The sequence below is a fragment of the Myotis yumanensis genome, unplaced genomic scaffold (genome assembly GCF_028538775.1).
Source record: "Myotis yumanensis isolate MYYU_CA2020_CCGP unplaced genomic scaffold, mMyoYum1.0.hap1 SCAF_3, whole genome shotgun sequence".
Taxonomy (NCBI): Eukaryota; Metazoa; Chordata; class Mammalia; order Chiroptera; family Vespertilionidae; genus Myotis; species Myotis yumanensis.
In genome coordinates, this window is record NW_027223754.1 from 112277833 (window position 1) to 112289984 (window position 12152).

The window sequence follows — 12152 nt, forward strand, 5'->3', positions numbered from 1 at the left end:
TTTTTTCTTTACCTAGTCAGTGGTATTAGGCAAAAGTTTTCAGCAGTGGTAAGATTAGAATTCCTTAGAGAAGCAGGATGAGTATCTTAGTCCACTTGGGTTTCTATAACAAAAATATCATAGATTCGGTGGCTTATGAACAACAGACATTTATTTCTCACTGTTCTGGAGGCTGGGAAGTCCAAGTTCAAAGTGGCAGCAGAGTTAGTGTCTGTTGAGGTCAGGTGACAGCCCGCTTCCTACTTCATAGATGCCATATTTTCTCAGTATCCTTGCATGGGAGAAGGGCAAGGGAGCTCTTTGAGGCTTCTTTTATATGGGGACTAATCCATTAACAAGGGCTATACCCTCATGGCCTAATCATATCTCAAAGTTCCCACATCAAACATCATCACATTGGGGATTCATTTTCAATATATGAATTTAGGGGGACACAAACTTTTAGTCCATAGCAGTGAGTGCTTTCCCAACCTGAGTGATGTTCTAGCATAGTTTCAGCTAAAATCACTGATATGAAGAATTATATTGACATTGTATTAGGCAAAAGGCAACTCAAGGAAATCTGCCCATAACTATTAAACATCAAACCCCTCTGAAGTCTCAAAAGCACTTTGTACATAAGGAAACCTTCAGAACACAGGCCATTCTCTTTTTAAAAGATCCTACAGGTAAAACTTTCAAGGCTTCTGGACCCTGTGGGTTTAACTGTCAATTTACATGTTTCTGTTCCACTCTCTTTAATATCCTTAAAGTAAAGATCCCTGCGGCTACATGTTATGAAAAGCTGCAATTTCAATTTTGCTCAGTATTCATATTATTAAAACCATAAGACACATGCAGGGAGGGTGAAAATGCCTTTGAGTTCCCTTTTCCGTGTAGAAGGTAAAGAAGAAAAAGATGGATATATAGCCTTAATAGGCACCTTGAGGATGCCAAAAAGAAATGGAGAGTTGTCCCCGAAAGCTGATGGTAGTTCCTTTATTATTAACTCCACACGGTAAAAAAGAGAAAGCACAGAACATTGGGAGGTTTCAATGGATCACATATTATGGGGTAGGAGGGACCAAGATGACAAGGAAAACTGAGGGCCTCAAGGCAGAACATTAGTGCTTCTTTTCATAGAACATCATAAAACCTCCATTACAAAGATCAGAGCCAAAGCAATCTTCTGAATTTTATGAATTTTACATCAGTAAATACATCTTCATATAAACATATTGAGTCTAGAAAGACATTTTTAATAATTTGTAGCTGTCGGTGCCAAAAGATAAACCCTAGAAATTTCAGATAATAAATCCAAGATGTTTAAAACCGTAACACAGAGCTTTTCAGAGAGAAAATGAATGCATTTCTCAGAATCATTTTTGTATTTATTTTCATAATCATCTCTGACATGCAGAGAATTCTCTGAGCAGATTTATAATACACATCCTCAGGCTGAGAGGAGCTGTAGAGATTCCATTAACTACCACAGAAGGAAAGGAAAAGGCCCATTAAGTCAAATGAGATAATGTAGATGAAAGTGTCATCTACCCAGGACTGGATATAAAATAACTAGAGGTCAAAAAGTCTGGAGGATCCAAGGTGAAAAGACAACCCACCTAATGGGACAACATATTAGCCAATGATACATGTGCTAAGGAGTTAATATCCAAAATTTAACAAACTTATACAACTCAACTCAACACCAAACAACAACAACAAACAATCCAGTTAAACATGGGATAAAGATCTGAATAAACACTTCTCCAAAGAGGACATATAGATAGCCAAGAAGGTGAGCAAACATATTAAGAACAGTATGCCATATACGCCAGGTCCCTTGAAACATATGCTGTGCAGATGTTTCTTCCCTGCAGCGACTGTGTCAAGCAGCAAGGATGGACCGGCTTCCGGCACATTCAGTCACCCTGGAAATCCTGCTCTGAGCCCCCTGGCCAGTTGGCTGATTATATATGGACTAGTGGTCCGGTGCATGGATATGTGCACACTGAAAGGAAGTTAAATTTGCAGCAATTCCTGTATACGCTGTGGGTAAAACAGTACCACCATGACCTCTAATATAATGTATTAAAACGTTATAAAGATATGTTTTTCCACTATTTCCTGGGCCATCTAAGAAAAAGCATTTGGGGTATACAGTTTGATCTTTGATGGCTGAAGTTATAGTGTGAAAGGCTGCCAACTGTTCACCATTCAGAGAATTGATCAATGTTTATTTTTAAATTGCTAGTGTGTGTCATATGTGCCAGATGGACGGTCGGTCACTTAGCCTCTTATATATGTACTAGAGGCCCGGTGCACAAAAATTTGTGCACTGGGGGCGGGGGAGGGGGGTCCCTCAGCCTGGCCTGTGCCCTCTTGCAGTCTGGGACCCCTCAGGAGATAATGACCTGCTGGCTTAGGCCTACTCCTGGGTGGCAGAGGGCAGGCCCAATCCCTAGGTGCAGCGCCTGGTCGGGCTCAGAGCAGGGCCGATTGGGGAGTTGGGGCGCCGCCCCGTCATGCACAGAGCAGGGCGGATGGGGAGGTTGCGATGCCACCCCTAGTCACATTCAGGGTAGGGCCGATTGGGGGGTTGGGGCACTGCCCCGTCACACTCAAGGCAGGGTCGATGGGGAGGTTGTGGCGCCACACCCTGCCACGCAAAGAGCAGGGCCGATCAGGGGGTTGGGGCGCTGCCCCCTGTCACACACAGAGCAGGGCCCATCAGGGGTTTGGGGAGCTCCCCCCTATCACGCACAGAGCAGGGCCGATCAGGGGGTTGAGGAGCTCCCCCCTGTTATGCACAGAGCAGGGCCAATAGGGGAGTTGGGGCACCACCCCCTGTCACACACAGAGCAGGGTCCGTGGGGGGGGGCAGTTGGGGCGCCACACCCTGTCACACACAGAGCAGGGCCGATCAGGAGGTTGGGGCGCCGCCACTGTCACACTCAGGGCAGGGCCGATGGGGAGGTATGGCTCTACCCCATCTCACATAGAGCAGGGCCCGTGGGGGGGGGGTTGGGGCGCTGCCCCCTGTCACACACAGAGCCGCAGGGCAATCAGGGGGTTGGGGCGCCGCCCTCTATCACCCACAGAGCAGGGCTGATCAGGGTTGGGGCGCTGCCCCCTGTCACACACAGAGCTGCAGGGCAATCAGGGGGTTGGGGCGCTGCCCCCTGTCACGCTGATCCCGGTGCCGGGAGGCCTCACGGCTCCGCTGATCCCGCCCGGCAGGGTCACAGATCCGGGTCCCAGACCACGGACAGCCTTGCCTGCTGCCGCCTGCCTTCAGTATGCAAATTAGCCGCCATCTTGTTGCTTCAGGGTGGGGGTCCCCACTGGGGTGCCTGGCCAGTCTGGGTGAGGGGCTGAGGGCCGTTTTCAGGCTGGCGGGCGACTGGAGCTCCAAACCTCTCCTTTTTTTCTTTTTTTTTTATTCTGGCATTTATTTACCTTCTATAGCTGTCACTGGAGCTGAGAGCCGGCTTTCTCTCTGAGGCTCGGCTGAAAGCAGGTTTCTGGCCTTTGTTTTCTGTATTCGAAACAATGTTGCGACTCCAGCTCTGAGATCCCGGCTGACTGACAGGAGTTTTCTGGGGTTTTGTTTATCTTCTGTAAATGTTACTATGTTTCCAACTGAAGCTCAGAGGCCGGCGGGGAACATTGGAGTCCTCTGTCACTGAAGGAAGCAAGCCTCCCTGTTCGCATCAGCTGCCTGGCTGCCGGCCGCCATCTTGGCTGACAGTTACTTTGTATATATTCACTGATTAGCCAATGGGAAGGGTAGCGGTCGTACGCTAATTACCATGTTTCTCTTTTATTAGTGTAGATATAGATGTAGATGAGGGAGATATTACACTGCAACTTGCAGCTGCACGTAGCTATGGAAAAGGAAGGTTCAGTCCAGCCTTAGGAGCTCAAAGTCCCATAACAAGGTGGCTAAACCTCTATGATGTTACAACAGCTCAGACCGTTCCTGGGACTGGAGAATGGTCGGAGTTGCTGAGAAACTCCCCGAGGGAGTCAGCGTCTGGGCACAGCTACCAAATCAAAGCATATTCTTTTTTGAATAATAGACCTACTGAGGCATCTTGTCTTTTTACAGCCTTGTTTTACCCTCCAGTTTTCCCAGGTCTGTGGGGGGAAAAAAACAAAAACAAAAACAAACACCTTAGTTAGCAAGGTGAGTAATTGTTAGACACCTGTGGCTCTCTTCTCATTATGTCCCTTCCCCACTATCAGTGAGGGCTGAGCTACTGTTTGCAGTGGAGGTGGGAGCGCCACTCTTGACCAGAGTCTCAATCTCTGATCCTTTATGTGGAAATCCTTTCTGTGGTATGTGACAGTGAGGATATGGGCTTGAACTCACCTGAGGTGTGTCCCTGACTCGGTTACTTACTAGCTTTGAAATCTTGGACAAGTACCTGATTCTAGAAACTTCAACTCGGACGTTTTGTGGCTAGATGACACTGTGTAGACCAGTGCCCTTCATTGAAAGCACCTTCATTGCAGGGCTTGGGTGCTGCCCACCATGGAAACCTCCTTTCCTTTCCCTGCTATTGGTGACTTGCAGATCAGGAAATGAGTGAAGGGGCGGGTGCTAGCTACTGATTGAGAGGGAGGGAGCCAGTGAGAAGAGAGGACCAGCTGCCCACCCAGAGAGCTTCGGGGCAGAAGTGTGGCTGAGTCTCCACAGCCTATAAAGCCCCAGGTGGGGGAGGGCTGCTGCTCAGCCTAGTCCCGGTGACTGAAGAAAGCTGGGCAGGTGGTAGTGGCTCTTAGGCTCCTCTGAGTTGCAGGGGAACGAGCAGAAGAGCCCAGGAGGATGGGGGAAGCCTCTCTTTCTTTCAAAAGGGAGTGTTCTGGGTGGGGATGCGGGGCTCTCAGTCTCCAAAAGCCACTGTCTCTCTAAGAGCCGGGATCTGGCTGCTCTCCCTGGAAAAGCCGGGGTCTCTCTCCCTCGAAAAGCCGGGGTCTCGCTTTCCCTCGAAAAGCCGGAGTCTTGCTTTCCCCCGAAAAGCCGGGGGCTCGCTCACTCTCCCTGGAAAAGCTGGGGTCTTGCTTTCCCTTGAAAAGCCAGGGGCTTGCTTGCTCTCCCTGGAAAAGCCAGGGTCTCGCTGGCTCTCCCTCCAAAAGCCAGGGTCTCACTGGCTCTCCCTCCAAAAGTCTGGGTCTCTCTTGGCAGCCTCCTGGGGGGTCTTCCTCCTGTCCTCTTCACAGAAGTCCTGGAGCCAAGAATACAGGCGCTTTCTCTCTCCAAGAGACGTTTCCTCCTGCTTTCTTCCTTGCGAAAACCTGTCTGTTTCCCCTCAACTGGAGAAAAAGCCTTGGAAAGCTCTCAGGGCAGCTCCTCTCTTCCTTGTGTGGGAAGTGCACCCTTTCTCCCAGGTATGCCCTTTGCCCAGGAGCTTCGAGCCCTGTTGGTGAGGGTGGGTGTGCAGGCAGGTGAGCTGAAGACCACAGCTGCCCACAGCTGAAAGAGCTTGGACCCAGGGCCTGCCCTGGAACATGTGGCCCGAAGGAGGATCTGCATGACCTGGACACTGGAAAATGCCGACCTCCTTTGCAAATGGCAAGGCCAGTGGGTGTGGAGCTTCCCCACCTGAGCCCACTTTGATTGAGGGCTTAGCTGCTGTGTCCCACTCCTAAAAACCAAAACCCAAGGCTCCTGGCAGGTAGCCGCCTCTCCTTGGCCTTTCCTCTGGCAGGTGATAAACTTGACTTTCCTGCTGGGGATAAACTTGACTGTCCTGCTTTCACTGGTCAAAGTCCCTCCGTTCCATGCCATGGCCTGGCGTCTGGGCCAGACCTTGGAGATGCCAGTTCTGTTGGCTTATCTTTCTCCTGTTCCTTTAAACTTGGAAAGCCCCCTTCTGGGAAGAAGCCCCAGAGTGGTGTGCCGTTGCAAAAGCCAGAACAGGCAGATGAACTCAAATATGGCAAAACCTAAAATGAGTCTGGAGACCCACATGTTTCTCTTCAGCTGGAGAGTAAATCTCAACGGGGGTTGCCCTGGGCCAGCAGGTGGTAGTTAAGGGATCAGCCCTTGAAGGTGAGGGTTTTCTCCTGTGGCTTCTACTCAAATCTTAAGACCCCTGCAGGGGGTGTCCCAAGTAGGAGCTGGACTGACTGGAGGTTCTTTGACAGAATTCTCTAATAAATGCTTGGTTCTCTAATACAACCTATTGCTAAACAGCTCCTGGGCCTTCCCTGCTGACCTAGGCCTCAGATGCCAGACCCTCCTGTACCTTACCTGAGAAAGGGCGTGGCTTGTGGAACCCATCTCATAACTGGGCTATTGATTGCACCTATAGCATCGTGGCCATAAGCCTAGCCTGGTCCCATTGCTTGCATCATCCTCCACCTCAGAGCTATAAGTCATCCACCTCCTGGCAGCTCCCAGGAACAGTTTCTGCGTGCAGGTTCAATGCAGTGGGGTGCAGGTTCAATGCAGTGGGGTGCAGGTTCAATGCAGTGGGGTGCAGGCTCAATGCAGTGGGGTGCAGGCCAAATTCAGTAGAGGCCAGACTGCATGCTTCGTCTGGAGGGGCCCAGTGTTAAACTCTTAATAGGCTAAAGAGAAGCAAACGAATCCTAAGTGCACACAAGGGAAACTGGAGGGTGTGGAAAGGCACTGACCACATGATGTGGAGGCCTCAGTAGCAGGAGAACCTGAGGCTTGGAGGTAGCTCAAACTGCAGAACTGGGAAGTGAGTGGGAAGTGCCGACCTCACTTGAAAATGGGGCAAGGCCAGTGGGTGTGAAGCTTGCCCACCTGAGCCCACCCTGATTGAGGGCTTAACTACAGGTTCCCGACATAGCTCCTGTGAAAAGCCACTTTATTAAGGTTATCTGTTGACATTATTACAGATGTCCCCTATTGATTTTCCTCAAACTGGAGGTGAGAGTGATGGGGTCTGGTTGCAGGAGCATTTATTCCAATAATGCCGGCAGTATGGGAGAGCATTCGTGTTGGGGTCCAGCCCCAGCAGGACCAGGGGTTCCCAAAGGTGTGGACGGAGTCGGCGAAGAAGGAATGACACGGAGGCAGCGTTCAGTTGATCAGCAGCCTAGCCAGGTTCTCTAGCCAGGTTTTAGCCAGGATCTCCAGCCAGGTTCTGTCTTTTTTTTTTTTTTTTTTTGGCCAGGGCCACATTAGAATTTTAATAGAGAAAATTAGGAGTACCTAAACATTACATATGAAACACAAATTGACAGCCTAAATGAAAATGCCTGAGGGAACAAAGTACAAATTCAAGCTTAGAGATTTAGGTACTGGTACTTGATGAAATCACATTATTTCCCAGCAATTCAGTTTCCTCATTTGTGGCTTAAAGTGATAATCAAGTGAGTCAATAAATGAATATATGTATATAAACATACATAAATGATAATATAAAGATTCTATATACTGCCCAGTGCTATTAAAAATACAGATGTTCTCTTCTTAATTTCTTTCAATCACTTTTCTTTCTCTCGAGCTTTCTCTTATGTTTTCGCTTATGCATTTCTTGTTTGAGTTTCTTTCTCTGTTTTGAAAACCATTGACTTACCTGTTTTTCTGTCATGTTAAATTCAAATGCAAGCGATAGAGTCTGTGCTTTTGTGGGGCGTTTGTTTAACTTAAACGTTGCCCAGAGTGTGTCCATGAGGGGCTTGCTGACTAATCTTTTCTCCGGATATTCTTCCTCACATTCCATTTTTTCTTCTTTTTTCTCTTCCTCCTGTTCCAGTTTCTTTTTTCTATCCTTTTTTATTTCTTCTTCCTTTTCTCCTTCTCCTTCTCTCCATTTTTTATTTTTCCTTCTTTCATCCTTACTATGATTCCTATTGGATTGCTCTGGATTTTTTTTTTTTTATGAGAAACATCTTTTATTTTTCTAAAGAAGTGAAAATAAGTAAGATCTCTTATATTTCTCACTCATAAGATTTTTAAACTTTAAAAATGCAATTTCCTTTTTTCAAAGCACATGCCATCTTAAAAAAAAATCTTAGCAATGTACATTTGCACTCAAAGAAGAACATGCAGCACCATTGTCTTCTGACAAAATTCTGCATAAAACCCCACACAACTTTCTGCAAATTCTGTTCCCTCTTTATCATTTAGGGACTTAAACCACAAACATTCAGTGCAATATTTATTGTTTCTCATTTCCGTAGGAAATACATGACCAATGATGTCTTCTGAGCACAACTGTTTCCTGATGGTTGAGCAACAGTCTCCCTCTGCCCTGCTTTAAAGGACTCCTTTAACTTACTGATGTAAGGTACAACTGGAATCCAGTAAAACTTGAGGATCCAAGTGGAGGATGGAGGAGAAATACTTAAGGTGTACCCTGTGCCATAAACTTAGAAAAAAAATTTACACAGAAAACAACAAAAACCTCAGATTTTATCAACCCACCCTTTTAAAAAGCGTTGTTGTTTTTTTTTTAATTTCTGAAAGCAGCTTAATATGAATCAAAAGCAGTTCCTGAGTAACTGCAGTAAACAGTGTCCTTTATTTATTTATTTATTTATTTATTTATTTATTTAAATCTTTAAATTCTTTATTAGTTAAGGAATTACAAATGTGTACATATATATATATATATATATATATATATATATATATATATTTGCAACTTAGCTCATTTTGGTTCTGCCTTAATTTACCTCCCCAGCTTTTAGTTTAATCAGTTCCTTTCAGTTCACAATGTGCAAGTACAATAGCATCAGCTCTGAGAGTTGGCGTGGTGCAGACGTTTCTTGCACTTCTGTTGATCATCTGCATGTCTGTCAGGCCAGGTTTCCAGAGTCACTATAGGTCACAGTTCTCTCAATCTCACAAAACCTGTAAGAGCCACAGACACCTCACGTTTTCTTCAGCAGACGTCGTGACTGCCACATGTGGAACTTGTTGTAGGCTGTCTGGAGCATCTCTTCTATGTGACTTACCAAGTTTGTGCTTAAATACTGTCTTCGAAGTTTTTCTTGGAATGGGCAGAGCTTTGTAACCTGGAATCGTTCCAAATTACTTTTCATTTTCACTACCTTTTCTTCTAGGAATGGCGTATTAACAGGAAAGCAGGACCAAAAGTGCCGAAGAAGTTCCCCAACAGCCACATACAGGTGTTTCAATTCAGACTGAATATCATTTGGCACCATCTGGTTTATGGCTTGCTGTGTCCCTTCCTGCATAAGTGCTCCTCCAGGTGACAGTGCTGTGATGGTGCTAGTGGCGGCACTACTTGAGAGAACCTGATTTAATTTGGGTGTATAAGCTTCCATTTCTTGTCTAATACTTTGAAAAGAATTAATAATATCCTGACTTGTTGCATACTGTAGTGACTGGATTGGAGTTGGACCATGATAATACCTATCTGACTTTTTGAGGTTTAGTGCAATCGTTTTATGGAATTATTTTTTCCCAAGTCTTCATATTCAATGGACTCTTGTAACTTCGCCCTTTTGACTGCTGGCTGAAAGCAGTCTGCATCTCTGGAATTTCCATCAATGCTGCTGGGCTCACAATTTTGTTCATGTTGTGCTTCTTGTTTCCTGAGACCTGCTGCTAGGACCATGGCACTGTGATGGTTAAATCTCTTGATGATGGCAGCATTACTATTCTCCTTTATGGATTTAGAATTAGAAGTAGATGGCACAGAGGATATGCCATAGCCCTCATCTAATGGTTTATCTTCCAAAGCTGTCAAATCAAGTAGTGGGTTTTTCACTCCTAAGGAAACCATTGTTTTTAACCCTTTTTCATCTATTTTGGCACATTCTGCAAACAGGTCCTTTGACCCTGTATTCAGCCGGTCCCTGTGAAAATAATGGGACTGAAAAACATGCGCCCAGAATTCCTTTTCTGTCATGCTGTGGGGAACATTGTCTACATATTTCATTTTTACTGCAGGGTAGGTCCTAAATATGGACTCAGTAATATCAGAGGTTAAATTATATCTCAGACCATTACATCCATCTGTTTGGGGCCGGACATCAGCCAGAAATGCTGCAGAAATGCCAACATCCTGCTTATGATTGGATGTGGAAGAACTTTCTGTTGAGTTCACATTTAAATGATTGGCCCAGAACTCCTCAGCACTGATCACTTGACTCACAACAAGGTCTTTATTGCTGGAAGCCAGTCCATCCTTGCTGCTTGACACAGTCGCTGCAGGAAAGAAACATCTGCACAGCATATGTTTCAAGGGACCTGGCATATATAGCATATTGTTCTTAATATGTTTGGTCTCCTTAGCGCCATGTGTTTTAACCAAGGTCACCTCTCCGAGAAAGGTTGTTTCCCCAGGTGGGGATTTTTCCCTGAGGTTAGGGAGGGGATACAACCCCTTAACTAAGTGCCAGGCGGGTAGTTAATCACTTTAACTACAAACAATCACGCTTAAGCTACATAATCTTTACTGCCTGGAATGGAGATAAGAAACGCCCTAACCTTTGCAATAGAAATTGACAGGATTAAAATCGACTGGTATAAATACAGATGTAACAAGACAATAAACTTCAGATCCTAACCAGAACTTGGCTGGAGATCCTGGCTAGAGGTCCTGACTAGGCTGCTGATCAACTGAAGGCTGTCTCTGTGTCATTCCTTCTTTGCCAACTCTGTCCACACCTTTGGGGACCCCTGGACCTGCTGGGATTGGACCCCAGCACTTTATAAAGCTGAAACAAAAAAGGATCTTCTTGCAGCATTCTGTTTTTCTCTTCAAGTTCTTTATTAGCTTTCCTCTTGAATTTGGGCAGCAGCTGCTGGAGAAGTTCTTTCACTGCATCTCGCTCTTTGACTGCTGTGCTTTCATTGGAAAAATGGAAGTTAGTTGTGTCCCCTGCATGCAGAACCAGGTGAAGCTGAATTTTAGCTTTTCCTTCTGGACTGATTTTCTGACATTTAATATCTCCATACATATGGCTGATTGTAAATCTATCTTTGCCTTCAGGTGCCCAAGCAGTTCTTTCTGCCATGAGGTATAGAGCTCCATCCTGCTTCTTTTGATGCACCTTCTTTACAATCAGCAAGACTTCTTCAGATGAAGTTGCCATGATGGCTAGAAGGTGCAGGTGGCAGCGTTCAGTTGATCAGCAGCCTAGCCAGGTCCTCTAGCCAGGATCTCCAGTCAGGTTCTGTGCCTTATTGTCTTGTTACATCTGTATTTATACCAGTTGATTTTAATCCTGTCAACTTCTATTCCAAAGTTTAGGGCATTTCTTATCTCCATTCCAGGGAGTAAAGATTATGTAGCTTAAGCGTGATTGTTCGTAGTTAAAGTGATTAACTACCCGCCTGGCACTTAGGGAGGGAATAAAACTCCTTAACTAACTTCAAGGAAAAATCCCTACCTGGGGAAACAACCTTTCTCAGAGAGGTGACCTTGGTTAAAACAGATAGCGCCAAGAAGGGGAGCAAATATATTAAGAACAGTATGCCATATATGCCAGGTCCCTTGAAACATATGCTGTGCAGATGTTTCTTCCCTGCAGCGACTATGTCAAGCAGCAAGGATGGACCAGCTTCCGGCATCTTTCTGTGAGTTAATTATTGGTGTATAAAAAAGCCAAAGAGCCGTAGCTGGTTTGGCTCAGTGGATAGAGCATTGGCCTGCAGACTGAAAGGTCCCAGGTTCGATTCCGGTCAGAGCATGTACCTTGGTTGTGGGCACATCTCCAGTAGGGGGTGTGCAGGAGGCAGCTGATCGATGTTTCTCTCTCATCGATGTTTCTAACTCTCTATCCCTCTTCCTTCCTCTCTGTAAAAAATCAATAACATATATTTTTTAAAAAGCCAAAGAATTCTGGGTGTTAATTTTGTACCCTACTGCATTACCAAACTTATTTATTAAGTCTAGTAGTTTTTTTGATGAAGTCTTTGGGGTTTTCTATATACAATATCATGTCATCTGCGAATATGACAGTTTTATGTCTTCTTTTCCAATGTGGATGCCTTTTATTTCTTCTTCTTGTCTGACCGCTATGGCTAGCACTTCCAGTACTAGGTCGAACAGGAGTGGTGAGAGTTGGCATCCCTGTCTTGTTCCTGTTCTTAGGGGAAATGGATTTGGTTTTTGCCCATTGAGTATGATGTTGGCTGTAGGTTTGTCATATAAGGCTTTAAGTATTTTGATTTATGATCCCTCTATTCCCACTTTGCTGATAGTTTTTATCAA

The 12152-nt window shown here is 45.5% G+C and overlaps 1 protein-coding gene across 1 annotated transcript; it reads right to left on the bottom strand.

Annotated features, from left to right (window-relative positions):
- Positions 1-8672: 8672 nt before the first annotated feature.
- On the bottom strand, positions 8673-11047 carry LOC139005206 (general transcription factor IIH subunit 1-like). The gene is given in 3 exon segments (XM_070407534.1): positions 8673-9380; positions 9383-10104; positions 10637-11047. Coding segments are annotated over 3 exon segments (1659 nt in total). The 5' UTR covers positions 11032-11047; the 3' UTR covers positions 8673-8838.
- Positions 11048-12152: the final 1105 nt, after the last annotated feature.